The sequence below is a fragment of the Alternaria ventricosa genome (assembly GCF_023758065.1).
Source record: "Alternaria ventricosa strain BMP 2768 chromosome Unknown scaffold_2, whole genome shotgun sequence".
Lineage (NCBI taxonomy): Eukaryota > Fungi > Ascomycota > Dothideomycetes > Pleosporales > Pleosporaceae > Alternaria > Alternaria ventricosa.
In genome coordinates, this window is record NW_026055682.1 from 1,012,895 (window position 1) to 1,034,174 (window position 21,280).

At 53.0% G+C, this 21,280-nt stretch overlaps 4 protein-coding genes across 4 annotated transcripts; 1 reads left to right on the plus strand and 3 right to left on the minus strand.

The window, feature by feature from the left end:
* Positions 1-1,346: 1,346 nt before the first annotated feature.
* J4E93_001337 (uncharacterized protein) lies at positions 1,347-2,315 on the minus strand (the record flags this gene model as incomplete). Its single annotated transcript, XM_049339289.1, has 3 exons — positions 1,347-1,874; positions 1,921-2,119; positions 2,173-2,315. 3 exons carry the CDS (start codon positions 2,313-2,315, stop codon positions 1,347-1,349), a joined length of 870 nt encoding a protein of 289 aa, XP_049203246.1.
* A 1,823-nt stretch (positions 2,316-4,138) lies between these two features.
* Positions 4,139-4,716, minus strand: RCF1 (Respiratory supercomplex factor 1, mitochondrial; the record flags this gene model as incomplete). Its single annotated transcript, XM_049339290.1, has 2 exons — positions 4,139-4,586; positions 4,661-4,716. The coding sequence occupies 2 exons, from the start codon at positions 4,714-4,716 to the stop codon at positions 4,139-4,141; spliced, it is 504 nt and encodes a 167-aa protein (XP_049203247.1).
* Positions 4,717-5,111: 395 nt separating this feature from the next.
* J4E93_001339 (uncharacterized protein) lies at positions 5,112-6,174 on the plus strand (the record flags this gene model as incomplete). The annotated part of the gene is made up of 2 exons (XM_049339291.1): positions 5,112-5,353; positions 5,403-6,174. 2 exons carry the CDS (start codon positions 5,112-5,114, stop codon positions 6,172-6,174), a joined length of 1,014 nt encoding a protein of 337 aa, XP_049203248.1.
* A 9,141-nt stretch (positions 6,175-15,315) lies between these two features.
* J4E93_001340 (uncharacterized protein) lies at positions 15,316-16,236 on the minus strand (the record flags this gene model as incomplete). The annotated part of the gene is made up of 1 exon (XM_049339292.1): positions 15,316-16,236. The coding sequence occupies one exon, from the start codon at positions 16,234-16,236 to the stop codon at positions 15,316-15,318; it is 921 nt and encodes a 306-aa protein (XP_049203249.1).
* Between the last annotated feature and the right edge of the window lie 5,044 nt (positions 16,237-21,280).

Below are 21,280 nucleotides of genomic sequence, written 5' to 3' on the forward strand. Positions count from 1 at the left end.
TTACTCTGGAGCAAAATAACGGGGGGTTCCGCGTTCATTGTCCGTCGCGCTCTGCGAAAGCAGTGTAAAGTCTGTTGAACTACCGAAGTCTGTCAACCACAATCGACCTGCCGAAAGAAGTATGTTAGATGGTTTCAGATCCTTGTGTCTAATCTGCTTATCGTGCAAATAGGCGATTGCGGACACAAGGCAGCCGATCCTGGAATAAACGATGGACGCCCAGCTACCTCCGCCACTTTCTGGGAAATCATAATGGAGAGCTTCTAATCGAGTTTTCACGTCGGAGTCGAGAGAGCCACGTCGCGTCCCAGATGATCCACTCTCATCCGCAGCTACAACCTTGGACCAAGCCTCGACATCTTCGAAGAAGGTATGTAAGTCGCATGTAGCCACCGGGTACAGGAGAATACCCAAATGCTTTCGCTGGACGTATGTTCCGATGAGCTGCACGATGTGCACGTGAGACAATCGCTTTAGTATTTCGACCTCTTTTCTTTCTCTCTCTCCAATACGTCGTCTGAAGAGTGTCCTCTTGTGAGCGACTTTGTAGCCTTGAATAGTCGTCTCATAAACGTCGCTCATTGCTCCTCGGCCGAGGAATCGTCCTGATCATGCTCGAGTTAGGGTCCTGGTACCAAGAAAGCCCTGCATATGTACTTACCTTGTACAATAGGAACAGTCTCTTCGTCGCCGAAGTCGATATGAGATCCCCTGTCCAATTTAGACCAATCCTGGATATTGACCTGATCTCTGCTGGAGGGTGCTATATGCTCAACAAGTGTCTCGTCCGCATAAAGAGAGGTCGACGTGTTGTCCCAGCCTTGCGTCTCTTGTGCTCCTGTGTGTACATCATCAACAGTGTCCATGGCCACTGGAACGCCGCAAGATGCGATTACAGGAAGATGTATGTGGTGAGCTCGAAAAAGCTGGCTGTAGGTAACATCGATGTGTTGTAGTGATGGGGGACGCAGGTGCAGGTTGCGGCTGAGCAGAGCTGCGCCTTCTCCAAGCCGCTGCGAAAAGGAGGCTGCACATGGAAAACACGGCAGCCAATCGCACTAAGTATTTACATACGGCCCCCAAATTTGAGGCTATGATTTCAGCGAACCTATACGAGGTTAGGGGACAATACGAGAGTAAGTTAGCAATCACGCATAGATTTTCCAGTGTTGCAATGGCCACAGCCTATATTTCCTATGGCGGATGACTGCAAATACATGCTATAGTCTTCTCTACACCATCGCGCATCCTTAGATCTTACAGTGATATTTTGCCCCTCTTGTTTTCCCTCATAGCCGTGAGGTTTTGTATTCGATGTAAGTGAACATACCCAAAGTTGGCTCTACTTATCTTTGCCCAGCTAGCCTCCGCTCTTGGACCTCAGACAAAGCCCGGCTACCACTCAGGAAAGCAACAACTCCTACAACGGCAGCAGCCGGCAGAGTCTGGAAGAGGTTCCAGGTGGTGTAGTACAGGAAGAAAATGCCCTCCATCGCCAGTATGGAACCATAGAACAGCCCATGCGACACGGGTGCGTTGCCCAGCGCCTTGCTCAGGTGGCTGGCATTCGCGCCCAGCGTAGCCCATACACCGAGAAGGATGGGCAGCACAGCGGCAACAGCAGCCGCGAACACAATCGTTATAATCTTGGGTGGAGACTTGGGGTCATCCTTGAAGATGTGGTGGATCTCAGACTCGGCGGCGTAGCGGACGGGCGGCTCGGGGACGCTGAGAGGGACGCTGGGGTCGCGGGAAACGGCGAGGTCAAACGCTTTGCTCTTGTATGGCGCAGAAGAGCCGAATGATCCAAGAACAATCGATGCGACGATTGGTTTCTCGGATGTCAGGAATTGGTGGGGTAGGTCTTTGTGAGACTGGGTGTGTTAGCTGTGCTGGCAGCCATTGCAACGCTCAGCCTACCAAATCGACCTTTCCCTTGCCACTATCCTTCACATTGAATACAAAAGACTCTTCCAAGCCCGTCGTCGGTTCAGTCAGAGTAAGGAATGCCTGATGAGGTCGCTTCGCGGTGGTTCCATCGAGGGTTGTGAGGACAAGCTTCAATGTATCCGTTGCGCCAAACGATACAGATTTGCCCAGCGGTGTCGAAGGACTCAGTCTAGACGCCAATTAGCCCTGCAATAATTGCACATAACACAAGCTTAAGCTCACTTGTCCTTTGAACCTCCGCCAACACCAGCACCTTTGCTGGTAATAGTCACGGTGGCATCCTCAAAGCTCCATGAAGAAGCTGCGGAGACAATAGCCGCGCTCGAAAGCAAAAGGGAGGAAACGAAGCCTTGAAGAACCCTCATCGTTGCTGATTCGGAGAGAGTGAACGCGGAACTGTCAATGTTGCGCCGACACAGACGTAAGCGTGTCCTTTGCCAAGACTTCGACCGGCATGTTCCGGCGCTAGTTGCCCATGCCTTCCCTCGTCGACTCAACTCACACGCGTGGAGAGCGACATCCCTAGATTCACAACTGATTATCATGTATCAGTCTCGAGGTCATATTGAGCCGTAGTCGATAAGCATACTCACAATGATGAAAATACTTTGATCATTGCGTCTCTCTGCAACCTTGGAAGACTTACACATGCAAGCAGCCATACTAACGGACCTTTCTCCTGCGCAACAGCATCCTCCATCTCCGCTTGGTCTTTGGAACCTCAACTTCTGGATCCACTACAACCTCTGGATCTTCTATAAGCTCTGGGTCCTCTATATCCTCTGGATCATCCAGATCCGCTATCCACAGCACATGAAGTATCAGTCTAACCCAATCCCTTTCATCCTTCGGAAACATCTTCATCCATTCGTTCTCAACAGCCAGCAAACTAGAAACATCCCCAATCTTATGCTTCCCGCGCGTCGCATCGCGATACATCTCCAGAAACCGAATCCCCCGTGTCGAAACTAGCGTCCTGAAGACAGCGAATCCCAAATCCGGTACTCGCAAGTGGTAATTGTTAAACATAAACGGATCGACCATCACGTTACCCCTCAGAACCTTATACGGATCATAAGTTAAATCACCCAACTCAACAGCCGACTCTTTCCTCAAATCCTGTATCCTCTTCTCAATCAACTCCGTCCTAACAGCATGACCAATCCTCCTCTTAAAATCCAATTTCTGCTGCAGCTCATCTAGCGCGCGTGGCGGATACACGTCAGCATACTCCGGCTCCCCATAAATATGGTACCTCGCAGTACTATAATCCGTTTGCCAACATCTGGCTATGGCTTCTGAGATATCGTGTTTATCCCTCTCGCTGACGTTGTCGGAATAGTAATCTGGTTGTTTCCACCATTCTGTTCGGCAGAGGGGACAGCGCCGCGAAGACCCGGATGAGGTGTCGAGGCTCATTTGGTGGATACAAGCGGATCCGAGGATGTGCGTGCAGCCGGAGAGGTTTGTGATGGCGAGCGGTTTGTCGATCATTTGGAGGGCGAGGTTCGAGCTGCCGTAGGGGAGCTGGCAGATGGCGCATGTGTCTTGTTCTGAGAATAGGTCTAGCTGCTTGGTGGATGTGTGGTGTGCGAGGAATTGTGTGTAGGTTCGGGGTGTGGAGCACTGCGTGCAGCAGGGGTGGTTGTTTGCTGGGGTAGTGGACATGGCTATCTAGGATTTCAGCAGTCTTGGGGAAGATACTAGAGGTCGTGGTGGAAGGCAGATAAATAGACTGACGAACACTTCAAGCGCGTTGAATGAAGAGCAATCTTGAACTCCATGCCTTGCACGATCTGCCTCGTCAGATAAAGTGATGAACAAATCATGACTGGTGCTTGCCACGCTTGATTCTGTGGAAGTGAAGTGTTGAATGTGATTTCGAAGTGGTGAATGACATAATACTAACTCCTGAAATATTCGATGGGTATGTTATATCGTTTTATGTTACAAAAGGTTGCACCTGTGGCTAATACCACAGCCTCGTAGCGCGTGAAGCGCAGGTGTTCGTGTAGTGACAGACGGACTACTTCCAAATTCCCAGGTCATGCTCGTACAATATGTGGTGTATATACAACGAAGGTGTGTCGTCCAAATCGTAACAAGAAGCCCAGTGCATCTCTTCACGGTCCCTTCTCTTGATCGAAAGGTTCCTCATGGTAGTCAAGTTCTCCGTGACTTTGTGGATTTATTTTCCGACAGTCTTATCTTTCAACTCCTTCGTCTTCTCAGCGACCATATCAGTCACACCCTTGGCCTCCTCTCCCACTCCCCTCGCCTTCTTAGCCATTCTGTCCTTCCAGGCCTTGTCTTCCTCGTCTCGCATCTCCAACTCCCTCAGCCACCTGTCTCTCTTGTCCATGCGCTCCTTCTGTGCAACCTGCTTCTCGTACTCCTTCCTCTTCACGCGATCCTTTTGCCAGTACATGTTTCCTGCTACTAGTACGGCGATTGTGAAGGCTTGGGCATATAGACGTCGGCGGAAGTACATGTTGGTCGCCTTGTGGTCGCCTTTTCGCATCGAGCGGGTTGCGCCGATAATGGCCCAGACGGTTAGGCCGCAGCCGAGGGGGACGAGGGGCTCTTCGCGGAAGCGACGCCATATCTTGTCGAGGGTGTTCTCATTGTAGAAGTCGCTGGATGACGTAGTTAGTACATGTATCTTATGTAATCCTCGAGATTGGCTAAATGAGAGATTGGGTCTACATACGCATTCTCGTCGAAAGAAGACGGCAGCGGCGCGCTGTTTGGTGGTCCGAAAGACATGGCGGGTAGTATGCAGATGCAGATGCGGAGGCGGCGGAAGTGTCGCGTGGGTAGAAGTGCACAATGACAGGGTCGTTACATGAACCCGCAGATTGAGAAGATAGCGCTAGCTCTGAATGCGCAGATTGAAGCTATACAGAAGCCCTGGAAGCGCTATAACAGGTATAGAGTGGGTTGTGTATGGCTTCAAGATGCGGAGCAATCGATTATCTCACCACTTCGGCCATCGGCCCTTCCTGATGTTCCAGGCCCGATGCGCGCGAGTGGTGCCTACAACTACATCACCAGAGCTGCGCGAACCACGACAGCCCGGGTCAAGCATCTCTAACCACTCCAAACCACAACGTCGCCTTCAATGAGAGACGAGGCGACAGGCAAACTCCCCTCGCTGCGCCATGAACGATGAGGCCGAGTCGTCTCGAGCTACTCAGCGCCATGACAATACCGCGGCATCCCACTTGGCCGATTTAGAGGATGCGCTGGCCCGCTTTGAAGAGGCAGAAGAGCAAGAGAAGCAGAAGCAGATTAAGCAGAGGAAATTGGATGCGAAGAGGAAGCGCATACAGATGCTGGGCGAGCTGTTGCGGGAATTGGACATGATCGTCTACTTGGAACTCATTACACTCTACCACCTGGAGTACGCTTACTGTTTACATATCGCTACATTGCGCTAATCAAGTCCGCAGCTGCTCGTTCTTCTGGCTTCTGTTTAAGGCCTTTACGCATGCCTTCCTGCTGACGCCCATCCCCGACACCGCGACCGTCACCCGCCCACCAGACGAACCGAGGCCCTTCCTCCCGCTGCTACTGATATCGTTTGGAGTAAATTTCCTCTTACATCTTACATATCCCGCGCCGTCGGCTGGCGAAGACACCCGAGGCTATCTGCACGGCGGCTTGATGATAGATTTCATCGGGCAGCAGGGGCCCACGAGCAAGTGGAAGCTTGGGGCGCTCGACATATGCATCCTGTTCCTGCAGCTTGTCATGGTCTCGGTACACGTCAAGAGGCGGGAGCTGAAGAAGAAACTGGCCAAACTGTCAGCTGGTGGGGGTGCACCAAACACCACTACCACCCGAGCCACGTCAGACTCGGCACCGACAGCGACGGCAGCCGCGACGAATGATAATGCGAACCGAGATCAGGATGCCGATGATGAGGAGCGAGGTGTGTTACACCGAACCGATACGCTGTCAGACTTTGGCATGGATCCCGAAAACGAAGAAGACGCCCTACTACCATCATCCTCCGAATCTGGCCATGCCGACGCTATGGAGCTTCTCAGTTCGGGTCAATGCGTGATTGGCGACTTCACCCTCATCGACACCCTGCTCCAAGAAAACCGAGATTACGCGGCTTACCGATTAACGCGCACCGAGAGCGGCAATAACGACATGCCGGAAACGCTGCGGCGGCTCAATACTTTGCGAACTCGTTTCGGCGTGGGTGGCGGGTGAAGCAACCTTGGAAGTAAGACGTTATCTTATCATCGCCTTGCTCCGATGCACGTGTTTCTAACCATCTCCGCGGTGACACTGCTGTGACATGCCATGCACCTTGTCCCAATGAATTATTGCATGCAGCACACAAAGCCACCGTGTACGCCTGGCTCATGCACGTTCGGCTCGGGTGCCCCCACGCGTTCGTTTCCCGTTGTAAGACGGCTGAGATGGCTTTGTTGCAAGCATTGGTGGCGCTGGGCTTGGACTACCCCAGTAACATTATGCGACGCGCGGTTGTGTGATCGCTTAGTTGTGGCGGTACATCGAACTGATCACCATGGTCTTTGTGTGCATGAACGGGCCTAGAGCAGATCCGTAAGGGGCTTGTGCGGTGGAAATATCACTGTATTGCGATCCCTCACCAGGTGCGCATGATGCCAATGTCGCTTGAGATTCCCGACAATTACTCTATGCCATTCCTCGTATCATAGCGCTCTATTAGACAGCGAATATCTACCTAGTCTCAAGCGATTGGAGTGAACTGGGTTATAGCAAGGCGGGATAGTTGGTCAGAGCTAGACTATCCCAAGATGTTTGCCAAAAGGCACCCACAATACTGCAAAGATTGCCAATACAGTCAGCACTGGCACAGCTGCGTTTTGCCAATCGCCAGGGAACTTGATCAGCCAATAGATCCAGAAGCCGAATGCGGCAAGTAATGGGACGAGGTGATAGACTGCCATGAAAGCGAAGGAGATTGCATGGTCAGCTTCTAGTCCCCAAGCAACGGCGATGGCGTCGTCGGATTGTATATCGAACTCGCTTTTCTTCTTTGGTATACAGCTTAGTCTGTACGGGCGACATGGTAGACTTACGCAGTCATGCCATGGGTTGAGCAATCGCCACCCGCAATTCATGTCGCAAGCCTTGAGGCAGACTGCGAATATCTTAGGGGATATCATGGGAATCGTGCCTGGTTTCGGGGCGTATTCGTAGTCGTTCTCGAAGCCGGGGTGATTGGGAAGATCGTCGCCTTGGGATAGGACGCGTTCAGTGTCGAACTTTTCAAGTTTGACGAAGCGGCAGAATCGAAAGCGGAATGGCGAAATGAGTCTTTTGATCCAACTTCGATGCTTCCTATATCGTGTTTTCAGCTCGCGGAAAAAGGCCGGATCTTTCAGTGCAGCCGTGATACTGATTTGTTCGACTTCAAGAGACCATCGCGAGCCTTGCACACCGAAAAGGACGCGCAATGATGGGTCTGGGACAGTGTTCGACGGTACAGCGGTTGGCTGACCGAGAACTTGCAGTGGTGAACTAGCACTACCAGGCGCCGAAGGATTGTTGTTGACTCCCCCAGCTGTTTGAGAACTGGCCACTGGTGCTGAAGTTGCGGAAGTGCTCATGGGAGTATAGCGTTGACTCGCTCTCGAGGATCCACCAGCAGCTGCCCTGAACCATGCCGCTGAAATGTTCCAAGGCCTTGAGACCTTTCCAGAGCTATCGGTACGACAGTGAGAGCATTGTTTCTTATCATGCGGATATGAGCGCATGACCCACCAAATCACGTTCTTTTCTACTGAAGACACAATCTCGTACAGAGGAACTCCACCAAGCTGTACGTGTTAGGACCCTTCACCGCATGTAAAGTTTGTTGTTAAGGGCATCATACGTACCTTCCACTGAATACGACACTCTTCAGGCACTCCAGGCGCGACATGTGGTACGCAAGGAGCTAGAGGCCACCAATCCCATTCTACCGTCGTATAGTCCTCGATCAAGGTCTGGATATTGTTCACAAAGGACGCATCGTTCACAGATGATAGCTCGATGGCACATAAAGTAGTGGATGAGACCATCTCCTGTAACGATCTGCGTAGGGTCAACAGTGCGAGGTCTCTGGCAAGCACCTCTAGAGCTTTGGGATTATGGGATTCATTTTCTCGGGCCAACGACTCTTGGATAAAGCTTGGTCCTGTTGGCGTGTTCGGCGTCCAGCTCTTGCTGTCAGTACCAACGGCTCGCAAGTATCTCGCAACGTCCGAAGCCACGGGATTCCAATCAGACAGTGGCTGAACATGGAATCCTCCTCGCGGTCCGACGATGCTATCGTTGGTTTTATCAGAAACGCCATAGCAGCGAGGCAATATATTAGAGTACTCAGTAACAAAACGATCTTGCCCTAAGGTCGCTAGAGCATAGATATGTAAATGGCGAAAAGGATACTCCTGTTTGAGTATATCAATGCAGTCTCGGCTTACAACCCTTTGTACCATCTTCTGAAAGTTGAGATCAATGTAGGGCGGGATCATAGGTTCTTCTGGTCGTATCTCAGTCTCTTTTGAGCCTGGTTCGTTCGGAGGCGCTGGCTGTGTCCAAAGGCGGGACATGGGTCTTCTCTCTACAGCGCCTTCACCTTCGTGTTCCGAGTCTGTAGAGTAAGTTGAAGACGAGTCCGAGCACGGATCCAGATGAAAAGAGTCTTCGATGTCAATAGCGAAGTCTCTCTGGGCCCTCGGGATGCGAAGGCCAGTGAAAGGCTCCGACATTCTCCGTCTACTTGCACTGGCACTGTAGTCTTCTCCGGAAAAGCCTTGCTTAGATGGGTTTTGTTGAAGCGACGAGGTAGACCCCCAATTGATGCGCTTGCTGGCGCGCATCGGAGAGTCAAGCTCTGGTGTTGATCTCCAGCGCCTGCTCTTAGTAGCATCATGCGGTATGATAGAATACGGATGTTCCGATGTTGATGCAGTAATGCAACTTGATCTTCTCCTGGGCCGAAGAACCTTCGTCTTCCCTCCAGTATTCGAAAACGATCGCAAAAGACCTACGTCAGAACTATTCATAGGCACGGAGGGTCTCTGTAATCCCGAGCGCGATGTTCGTTCAGCCCTTAGGAGAATGAACACCTGTGCTTTCGGAGCAGGGAACCTAATAGGGACCGGTTCGTCATGTTCGTTGACTGTACTGTACACCCTGCCATCGGGTCCCATGTGCATACATCTATGAGCCACAATGTCAGCCTAGCTACATTCGTGTCTCTAGGGCCGTCAAATTACCTCAATATATCCTGTGCTAGATGATGTCCTGATGCACACAGCTCCTCGTGATCACGAGGCATTTTGCGAAGACTACGACAGTGTGTACACTTCCGGGCATGCTTTTCGAATTTGGATGCTGCCAGGCTCTCCGCCTCATTCATCGAGCGTGCGATGATGTTTGTCGGATCTTCGTTGTAGCTGAGAAATCGTTCCCGACGAAATGAAGGTCTATGGATAGCATTCTGCATGTTTGTGCGTATAGAAGAGATGCGTCGCCACTGCGTCTTCGATTCTACAATAGCAGGTCTCTTTGTAGTGAGATTTCCTCAGACCAGCCATACATGATACTCAAAATCATCAGGTTGGCTCGGGACTTGGATTGTATAACAACATTGAGGGGGTTGGGTAAGTAGCGATAGAGGTGTGTCGAGAATTGTCCTCTGCACTGTTCTGCAAGACGCTAAGCTGCATTAAACTCACCTACCTCATGCAAGCCATCTACTCAAATCACTGGCTTATACGAGCAGAACAGTAATCTTGGTAAGGCAACGCCCGCTCTGGGGGAGCTTCGACGACAGGTGCGCATGCGAGCCTTACACCATACCGCGCGCCTGACTCACCTGCATGCATCAGATCATCTCCGCATTCACCCAAATCAATCCCATAGCAAATGTAACGTCAGCATGCGCCCATCTCCCCAGCATCGCACACCGATGACGGCAGCGCCGAGCGCCCGTTTACCAACCGCCCCATACCGCCCGACGTCGTCAGCCGTCCTACCAGTGGCGAAGAGTCGGTTGTCTCGCCAATCTCCGTTTTTGGGGGCGAGATTGGGGCCTCCATTCGACGCTCAGCGTTGTGTGCTGTCCAATATCGAGGTTCCGTCTTACGGCAGATTTAAGCGGTCGTGCCGACATGCACAGCATGCGAGATCTTACGGGTAGCCAGTGCCGCTCTGCTGCAGAACCAGGTGTCGGCTGCAAGACTTACATTGCTTGCGCAAACGTGGCGTGAGTGCTCTCCCGCGCAGGGGGGAGGGGCTGCGTGTGATGGTACGCTGTATACGGAGTGGTCTATTGCTTCCCGAGATGGATGGATCTCGCTCGCGGGATGGCCACGCGAAACCTGGTTGCGAAAGCAGGAATAGTCAGACTCGACACGTCGGAAAGTACAGTTGTCGTCCACCAATACGTGCTGTCGCCTATCGCGCCTTTATCTCAAAGCAACTACACGTGCGTTGTGTCACCCACCTATACCTAGGTATCCACCCACCTTCATTTCCACATGGCAAACATGGAAGGTAGGAATAACAAATCATACTATGGAGCAGCTTTTGGAGGACCCTGCATGGCCAGTTCGTCTCGGAGGCCCTTTTGCAGCGGTTCGCGCGAGCCGCGTTTTGCTCGCATTCCTTCGATTCTCAAAGTCGTCTCGGATCGGGAAAAGGACCTTTGTACTTCGGCTGCCGCGACGCGAAGCTGCGTGGGATGAATAGCATAATGTACAAGGTAGTGAAACAGAGAAGGATGGCTGAGTCTTCAGTCGTGCCCGAACTCTGCGTTTGCGTCCCCGATTGCACGAAAGGTCGTCGAACGTTACTCCCTCATCTCATTCGCAACCGCACCACATGCTCGCGGATGACGCGCGCCCGGTCAACGGGCGGGTTATAACGGAAGCACAGATCGGAACGTCGAACGACGCACCGAAACCCAAATCCCTTTCATGGTTTATTCGCCTCGACATGCACCCACACGGCGCCAAGAATAGTATGCCACCACATGGTCCCACCTCTTGATGATGCGTGTGGGGAGCTCAACGATTGGCGGAAGCTTAACCTGCCTTGTGAGCAAATGCGAAACTTTGTCTTGAATTTTTCTGATTGGTTGGGTTGCCTTCCTTGCGAGGGTGCGAGTAAGCAAGTGATTTGACATCTTATGATATGCAGCGCGTGGGCCGACTGGGCTGCATCCCCGTTCCTTGTTGCGTGTTGCATGCTCGCAAAAGGAGTTAGCCTGCTCACGTGACTGGTTCCAGGGCTCGCTTACTTGTCACTCCTTTACAGGGCTTTGTCATTGCTGACATGCATGGGCCACGGCGTGTTGCACCGCGTGGCGTGCATGGTTGGGCTCTGAGTTCAGCGTCCTGGGGAAAGCGATGCACATTTCTGACAAGGATTATGCTGGTGTGATGCATACGTGACCCGACAGAGCGGTTCGGCGTTTGGGCTAGCTGCAGCATGGAGGGTGGGTACGTGCGGGATTATAGAACTGGCGAGCGTGCCATACGCGATGCGCGACATGCGATGCAAGATGCGATGCTGGACTCGTTGCGGCTTTACCATACCTAGGCACTTGACCCGCTCCGCCGGCTCTCGTGGAGCTGAGACACCTGAGTGGACGGGTTTAGTTATGTCTGACACGACGCGCTGCATATTGCATGCCGCCGCTTGAGGTTGTTGGTATTTGCGCCAGACTCCATGCGTACGTTGACAACGAATCTTGATGTAATGGGATTCATATCGGTTGCAAGCTGCCTTCAATATGTGCTACCGATGACGGTTAGGGAACTCGTGTCGAAGCGCAAGTGCTCACGATCATGCATGTAATGGAGTGGGGTGTGCAAGTCTTGCCCCACAGTTTTGCAGATTCCTAGGCGTATTCTAGTTGCGAAGATCAATTTTGCGCAGCGGGATCGCCGTATCTTCTCGAGTCAAAGAACGTGTAAGGGGTTTATCGCGAACACATTCGGCAGGTGCTCAAAATTCAGTTTGAAAGGAGCGCCGTGCGATATTTGCTTTGTCGTCCTGCAACGTAAGGCGAAAAGACCATGTAACCTTCCTATGCGCCAGATATACAAGGTCATTGACTCAGTCGTACGATCCGGTGAGAATTCCGCCCATGGCCCGCTATATGGAACAGCATCGTCGTGCAGTAAAGCAAATATTACATGCAGGCGGAGGAGCGCGATGTCATCGCGTGACAAGATGAATCGATAGAGGCGCACAAATAAGTCCGAGAGAAACGACTTTGGCGCTGTGCAGATCCAGTCCCATGGAGACAGCCCCTATGGCGTTGTATCGACATGGCAGGAATATGCGGTGTGAACTATAGGTACACGTGTCGAGAGTCGGTCATCTGGATGTGTGTGGAGTCCCTCTAAACCGCGGATGTACTGTACTCCCACATGAATGGACCCATTATGCAAGTCAAAAAGATACCAGCTGCAAGGGATGCAAAATGGGGAAGTTCATCCGGAAAGTGAATCCCAGATGCCCCCATGGACTCTGCAACCAGCAACATGAGGTTTCTTGTGCCGTGATGCTGAAGCAGAAAAACGAAAGCACGCATCGGCAGTTGCAAGCGACCGAAACGTGCTGACAAAACCCGAGGCATCTGCCCAGTCTTTCGCGGTCGGCCCGAGTAGCGAGAAGTATTCGGGTAAGCCCAGCAAAAGAAGATCATGAGCCGGAACCGCTGCAACATGTGCAGTCTTACAGCCTTGTCACCCGCCGCAGAGGTAAACGGTGAGCAAGTGCTGATCCCAGACACAGAAGCCGGCGTGATTGGGTGGATCTTTGTCCCCGGTCGCGGCATGTCATCAATCAACACCCTTGTACGACGGCGGCTCTGCCTAGGTAGTTCTTCCAGATGCGTAGGATCACGGGTCAAGCGGCTGGCTCGTGGGTAGGCTAGGTTGCATCCTTGCAACGCATGCTGCAGCTTGGAGTGATTTTTAGTGCTACTCTTTGCACGTCCACCCGCATCATCATTGCGAGTCAGTATTACACCGGATGCTGGTAGATATAGCGTTCGCGGATGTGATGGCATCGAAAGTGGAGAGATGGCGGTGAAGGTGTTGCGTGCGCGCTTCGGGGGCCCGGCAAATCTGAGATTAGGCCCGATGACGAGGGTGGTGATCAAGGGCCATGTCGTGCATACAGCGGCACAACAGCTAGTCCCTAAGTATGTCATTGTGATGATTGGTCCAGACTCCTAAGTGAAGAGTCCAATGAGTAGCGCTTTGAACAATTCGATTGCGACATCTTTCCTGTTGTTGTGTGGTCCTGGTACAGGGCTAGTAATCAGTCGCGGTGTTTGCGACAACCAGCTTGATGTTGCTGCTCGCATGTCCTTACATGCCATGCAAGCACCGGGGCACGACAAAATGTTACTGCCTGGACAGACACTGTCAGCAGCATCTCAGTCTCTAGTGTCGGGGAGAACGCCGTCGATATTGTATTTCTCCGGAGACTTCCCCATCGAGGCAATCTATGGCAAGCCGTCTTCTGTCAGCTTGGAGCGGCTTCTGGAAAACGATGAGAACCACAATTTGGCCGAAGGCGGTATGTTCGTCCCTTGATCGCTGTGCGTACAGAAAGACGTGCACAAGAGCAGGATAGTTGATGGCTGGACCGTGCGGATGGGATGTTGTTATTCGGACCGTTTTCAGGAAGGTTCAGACTACTGCGATTTGGGAAGTATTGTGGTGTGGTATAATCGACCACGGGAGAGGTCCAACGCAGCGTTGTCGATATCGATCCTATGCCCAGTCCACCCAGAGCCTGCGGTCTAGTGTTTAAGTTGACAGAAACACGGGCGTCTGTTGGAGTTTGGACCTAGTGACCAACAGTGACGGGCTGTCAATAGACCTCCCAGATGACGAGAAAAGAAATTCTCCAAAGGGCGCTATAATGCCGTACATAAAGTTCCGGGCAAGCTCGAGATATGGCGCCAAACAAGCCAACGGACCGCGCCGGAGGCGTCTCCGTTAGCTGACAAGCGAAACACGGAACTTAAACTTTGGCCAACTCACATCTTCCTGCTTTCCAGTACAATGGTCATGTGGCTACCAACCTGTCTGACGGGATTTTGGAGACTCTGCCTAAACTGATTCGTAAAGGTGTTGCGAGCACGAGGCTCTAGTCATACACGTGTCTGTGCGCCTTGTGGTAGTCTTTGCGGTGAGTATGCAGCACCAACGTGTCGCGTCTGGTGACACTGTAGGTGCACTATCGTCGCCGGACGCTTGTTAACAGGGTGGAGCCTTCCATGAAACCGTGGAAAACACAATGACACACTCGGGTACACTCACGTGGAGCGCTGGAGACCGGAGAAGACCGCCGTCCTACTACTATGGTAGTCTCGAACTCAACATCCGCCACTTCGGATCGCTTACCTAGAGTGAGTTTTAAACTTTCGACGGGTGTCTTCACCAAGATGCGACAAGAGTGATGCAGCTGGTATGATGTGATGGCGCCTGTCCGAAGACCATTTAGTGGTCAGCGACGCCTGTGAAATTGAGGCTGCACTTGGTATGGCGTCGGCCTCGTTCGCTAAGGCGACAGCCGGATGGGGACTTTTAGATTCTGGAGGTGAACGGCGGCATTACCCAGTTCGTCATGCCGTATCCGAAACTCAATTTTGATTGTCGCCTGATTTCGGGGAACATAACAGTCGAGTTGCATCGGTTAGGCGGTCTGTGATACATTGGGCGTGAACGTCGCATTAGGGTTCAGACGTGCCGGCTGTCTCGCCTGCAAGATCCCGAAGAGAACGGCGATTAAATGAATGCTACCATGGCTAGTACCATTCGTGTGGAAGCAGTTCCTAAGCGGCGGTTGATCCCGGCTTGTGACGGAACAACACCCCAAGGGACCGTCATGATGGCAGATGTTGCGAATTGGTACGGGCATTTCGCAGCAAAGAGATGTGTTTCGATTGTCCGTGGTGTCTGTGAGCAGGCACTCACATCCACCATGTCGTTTACTGAATCGCGCATATGAGGTAGTACTGTACATGATAAAAGCGACGAATATCAATCTTGATTTGATGACAGCGATGAGAATTGTCCGTGAGGACAAGAGATTCTATATGCAATTTGGTGAAGACCGATGATGGACAAAGAACGAAAAGAGCTAGGGTATAACGCAGATATGTGCTCGCAAAATTGCAGAAGCTGGAAAAAACCACCCAAGCGATATACATGCATCGTTGACACATGCTTGTGGAAGAATGTAAATAGAAATGGAGTGATCGACGTGCGGGCGCAAGACGGGTGATGATGGTGTAGGCTGATCAATGCACTAGTGCCTCTTCCTTAAGGTATGACCAATTGTTCATGCGCGGTGCTCGTAGCGACGGGCCTCAGAAGGGAAGGAGTCGCGATAAGCAGCTTGTTTAGGCGCAGGATGGTGAGGGCCTGTGGTTTGCGCCTGTTGGTGCTGTGGGTACTGATGCGGCTGGGTAGTGTGCTGTGCAGAGTGGTTTACAGGTGCAAAGGTGGATGCTGGATAGCCATGTGAGTCGTGGCTGGAAGGCGCCTCGGCGTGGTGAGGACCGACAGCTGGATGATAGCTACTGGTTCTCCTTCGGACGTTGCGCTCTTCCTCGCGAAGTTCCTCTTCGTAGTCGTCATACGAAGCCTCTGAGCCATGTCCGGTTGTAGAAGATGGTGCGCGTGACGGTGCTGCCGAAACACGCCTCAACCGAGGCGACGGCGGTCGGGTGATGTGGCGTTCCGGATGAGCTTGCATGGCAATCGATCTCCAGTAGTCCCTCTCAGAACGATAATACTCGGCATCCTCGTTCGAGTCGCGGACGCTCTGTTCCAATCTTGATATGCTCATTGAAGCTTCACGCTCTTTTTCCTTCCTTCTCGCACGGAAACGTGCTGATGCGCCAGCATTACGCCTCCTCTTCTCATCGGCGCCTTTGGATGCGGTTTGTGTTTCCACTTGAATGTTGTGCAATGACCCGTCCTGGCTCTGGATGGTCATGAGCTGAACACTGCTCTGGTTGGATGGGGCCATGGCTATCATGCTATTGCGTTCGCTCTCCATGGACACAGACCCCTGACGGGAATCGTGCACTGGGGTGTGTCTTCGCATTTGGCCGTATGGTCCTTGAGTACTGTGGTTGTCGTATTGGCTCGACGCAACAGAGGCTGGCTGGCTGTAAGGTGAATACTGTGCGATTGGACTGGCACTACCGGATTGAGGGAAGTTGACGCTTGGTCGACGGATCTCAGTACGCATCATGTTCGGCGGGGGAGTAGGAGCCGTAGGAGGGAAATAATGAGGGCGGCCGCCAGCAGGAGGTGTAGGTAAAGCCGGCTGGATTGTCATTGATTCCGTGGGACGGGTGCTTGCCGTCAAGAAAGGTGACTGCTGGGCATCGATCGTACCTGTAGGTGGATTTAATCTGCCCAGGCCATGATTCCTGATCGATTTCTCAGGATATGGTGGCCGGATCGACGGTCGTCCCGGAGGCTGGAATGGCCTAGTATGCTGTTGTCCTTCCTGCGTGGATTGAGTGGAGTCCACACTATTGGGTCGACTGATGGAGGGCAGGCTTTGTGAGTTCTGTGTATCAACGGGTGACGGCGAATCCATTTGAGAGTTGCTACGCTTCAGACTTCGTTGCTGTTCCACCAACTCGGCTTGGGGATTAAGAATGGAGTGGACTCCGAAAGGGTTCCCATATCTTCGATCCGAGGGCGTGGGTGGGGTCCTGGAAAGATGGCGAAGAGGTGGCAGGGAAACGGGAGGGTTTGCCGGAGCTTCTCGCGGGCTCCTATAAGGAGGCTGCATTGGAGGATAAGACTGGATGGGCGACATCTGTGGGGTTGTTCGCGCTGAACGAGTTTCTCCTGCCGGTGGGTTTGACATGGGATAGATTTCGTCAGAGCCCCCTTGGCCGCCCTGACCCGACCATGGGCCGTCGGGCTTTGGATCGTTGTGGTACGGCGGAGTTAACGAGTTCTGAAAACGTCGTGGATAATGAGGGAGAGGGGCCCGAATAGCGGGGAGAGTCTGAGTAGCCAGGGTGACAACGTTGGTTGGGTCGCCTAGAAGACAACCCAAGATACGCGGAGGTAATGTAGTGTCGAAGGAGGCGAAAAGGATGGTGGATCAGACAATGTGGTGGCAGTCCCAACGGTGTAGTGGCAGCACGAGGCGTGGATGGGTTTCCTAGTAGGGCAGTTGAGGCAGTGTGGGGCTGACGGCCATGCTATACTGGGGGTAAGCGACCAAGGCTGCAGGAACGAGGACTGGAGATCAGTAGCAAAGTGAAGCGATGAGGAAATGAAGCTGCGAGGCAGCGTCGGGGGAACTGCTAAAGAGTCTGGGGGTCGAGATCTGTCACGCCCGCAATCGGCACAGGTCGCGCCAGGACCGGGTGTGATATAAGAATTTGCGGTGTAATAGTCGGAGGATGGCTGGCCGGGCAGCAAACCATCGAGGATGCATTGTGCCCCTGTCGCGCCTGGTCCATGTCGCGCGAAGAAGGGCAGCAAGTACATCATGCCTTGTCGGCGGCTTTGACGACGCGCTAGGCGGTGCCTTGGGCTTGCTGGGATACGCTGGCAAGCTACTTGCGCACGTCTTGCGCGCTACTGCATGTTCGACAGTGAAGATACGCGGAAGCGGAATACACACTAAGCCCCCCACCGCAACAACGCGCAGCTGGCGGCCAAGCAACGACGTCGAGGTGGCCTGGTGGCCCAAACTGACACAAGCGCACTTTGGCGGCCGCGCCCTGCAGCCCCCAGCACTGACCTGCGGGAGACTGTCCGGAAAGACGTCCTGTCATCTCATCTGCAGCTTGCCGGCGGCCCTCCTGCACCTCAATGGCGAGCCGTGGCTGGCTCGCACGCATGTCCTCGACCGCTGCTAGGGCCGGTCAAGCCAGCGGTTGCGGTAGCAGCGTGTGCGTGATGCGCACGACCGTGTCTCATCATGTGCCCCAGGCCATCCTTTCCTTGCCGCTCGCTGTGCAATGAATTGTGCACCTCATTTTGCTTTGCTGGGCGCCTCATTGGCTGTCCATCGCGCATTTAAAATCCCCGACGCTCGCCTCTGTGCTGCATATGCCTCGCGCGCTACGCACTGCACAAAAGGCGAGCCACAGCGTTGAGCAGAAAGGGTAGTCTATCGATCGGCATAACCATCATTGTGGCCCAAGACATCGATAGGAGCACTGGGCGCCTCATCGCTTCAGTGGGTTGCTTCTTGTCCAGTACACCTGCATTTCCGCGGCCAGCACCACTAACGTCTCGGGACGGTCAGCGGCGGCAACGCCTCGTCTCGCTGCGGATGACAGAAGAAATTAGCATGCCCACGCCATGCAGCCACCGAGGAGCGATCGCTTCCGCCTTGGAAAACGTGCGTGTCGATAACGTGCATGTGGACGTGTTGCAGTGGCCATGTGGGGGTAGCGACAAGTTGATGAGACGGCATGATAGAGATCTCAGTCTGTTGATTTGTATGACGAGCCTCTGAAACTCGATCGAATCAGTAACAAGGGAGGCCCTCGCCCTGCCGTCGCGATAATAGTAATCGATATCGCCAGGGTTTGGGTGACAGTTCCCCGCGCTGTCGTGGGGGTAATTAGCTTGTGGAGCTGCAGATGTGTCCCAGCACGAGACTTGTGATCGGACAGATCGCCAGTGATCAGTTTCCATACACAAGTCAGTCCTGTATTGCGCAATTTGCGGCATCCTCTGTGCGAGTATCTGTGTGCAACGTAGCGTGGAGTTTGCGCCAGGCGAAACAGATCAGTAGGTTGGGCTTCAATTCCGTACCCCTGTCACATTGCAAATCACGTCAGGTGTCGGCCTTTTGATCCTTTTGATCCCACAGGCGCACGCCGGTTAGAACAAGGCTAGCTCAAGTTTCGTTGCGACTGGTAGCTGGCGTTAATCCATGTACATTTCCTGCTTCTCGAACCTTTTCCATGACAATTCATTCCCAGAGGGCCGGTAACGGCGTACACGTTGCAGGACATGAGACGATCTCAATGCCGCGCATGTCATTCCTTCTGGAGTTGCATCGAGATGGACTGGACGCTTGCGAGAAGCTGAAAAGTATATGTAGCCCGAGTAGGAGCGCATCAAACTCTGTGAAAGCCGTGTGCGGCTTCACGGCATTTTTGGGCAGCCTTTGAAGATCTGGAGCGTTCAGTGAGCCCTCGTGCGCGCTGACTTTGAGAGACAGGATTAGTAGCTGGAGTCAGGGCAGCCTGCCTCGGCGCAAGCTGGACGCCCTCGTGAGGGCCATGATCAGGGATATGGACCAAAAGCGTCATAGCTTGCGACCAACAGCGTGGTCCACACGGCGCCACTGATGGATCTCAGCCATCGGTTGGTTGATCCTCTCCACCAGTTTCCGGCTCCAGACTGTCGGTTGCGCAGCCAAGGCGATAGTTCAGGGGAGACCGCACCAGATTGTGAGGTCACGTCACACCTTCTGAGCTAATCACAGTGTATGTACACCGCACAGCCGCGAGAAGCGTTGGTTCCTGTTCCAACCTGCCGGACGGTATCGCCAGATCAACCTAGAGGACTGATTCAGAAGAGATGGGGTGGTAGACTGACTCGTAGTCTCGGTGCAGTTCACGAGTTAGTACATCGCGTGTCCGGTGAAGCTGGGTACTCTCTGTGTCCACTTTTCAGTTTCCCAACCCCACTCATTACCACATACAATAGCGGCGGCACAACTGCCGCTGCCCTCCGCGGCGTGTCGACATCGAACTGCCTTGGTTGAGGTGGTGTGAAGCTCCAGCATTGGGAAGTGGCGGCAGGCGCGTGCTCGTCGCAGCGATGGATGCTTCGGCACTTGACCATTTCTCCACGATGCTTCGTTTGGGCAGGCGTCTGGTTGTGTCGAAGCGGAAGGGAGACCCTGATGGAGGCATCGAACGAGTGGACGGTCCGCGGATGCATTTTGACATAGAACACACGGCCCAAGCTTCTGCACGGGCGTTTGGGCCTCTTCAATGCGCCTGCCCAATTCTGTTCAGCAATTACAACAAGACAAACGACGTTGCTATCATGTCACAGATCCTCACAGTATACATAAAACTCCAGCACGGATGAAGGTGGCATGTATTCGACGCAAGCGAGGTCCATCCTGCAACCAACTGAACGAGGTGCGGCAGTCTTTTGTTTGGCCTTGCTACACAGCTTTGTGCGCTTGCAACGCCTCGCCCACCCTTGTTGACGCCATGATCCGTAATTCGTGTTGTCCCGAGATAACGTCAGAATGAACAAGCAGCACCGGACATCTGTGGCAGATTCGTGTCGAAGGATGTATTGCGGGACTCGCTTCAGACGTTCTCTGTTACACAAGGAAACATCCACAACCGAGAACACTTTCAGCCGCCTGCACAAGGCTCAGCATCGCCAGTTCATTACTCGTATCGGCTGATATTATCAATTATATATCCCGGAAGCGGGAGATGACGTTTCTTACCCTGCAACGCATAACATATGAGGCGGGGGCTAATGTATACAGGTACCAAACGGGTTGCTTGATGCTCGATCGGAAAGCCCTTCGTCTCTGCAATCTCAAACGACCCTCTGGCTCGGTCTACATCGCCGCCAGCCACTACAGTGAGCAGAACAATAATATCACCTCGAGACCCTGCCTGGGCCAACATGGGTTGGTCATTCGCTAAACTATCTTCTGCGTCAGGCTCACTACCTTACACACCAACCCGCGCCTTCTGATTGTCCTCCTGATCACGATGTCTCTTTTGTTGCGCAAGCGCAGATTCCTCGGATGCCCTTGCCAGCCAGTGTGCGGACCGGCTCAGATCGAGACATGACCGCGTCAGCTACCAAGGCGTAGATTGGTAGATACATTACGGTATTCAGGTGACAAGGTCTTGACTTTGTCGCTGTCAAAGCAAGTCGCGAGGTATCGCTCGCACACACAACTCCCTTTGGAAGGACGCCATACCAACCCAAATAACAGTTTGCTCATCCCAATCTTCTCATGACTCACCATACCCTAAGGCTGATGCAACATTCCTGGTAGCAAAAGATTGCATGCAGGTCAACTACAGTACACAGTAACGTCGTGATAAGGCCTACTTGGAGTCGACTCATGCATGCAAGATACTTGATCGACATTAGTAGATCAGTACTCCGAACTGCCCTGCACCCTGAACAAACGCTAGATGCTGCATAAAAGTTCCGGATAGCCGTGGTCGGCCTGACCGCGATGGCCGATGCTTATTAGTCTCACGACCCTGTTCACAACGAATCGGTCAGCGATGATCTTTCGGCCCTATTCAACA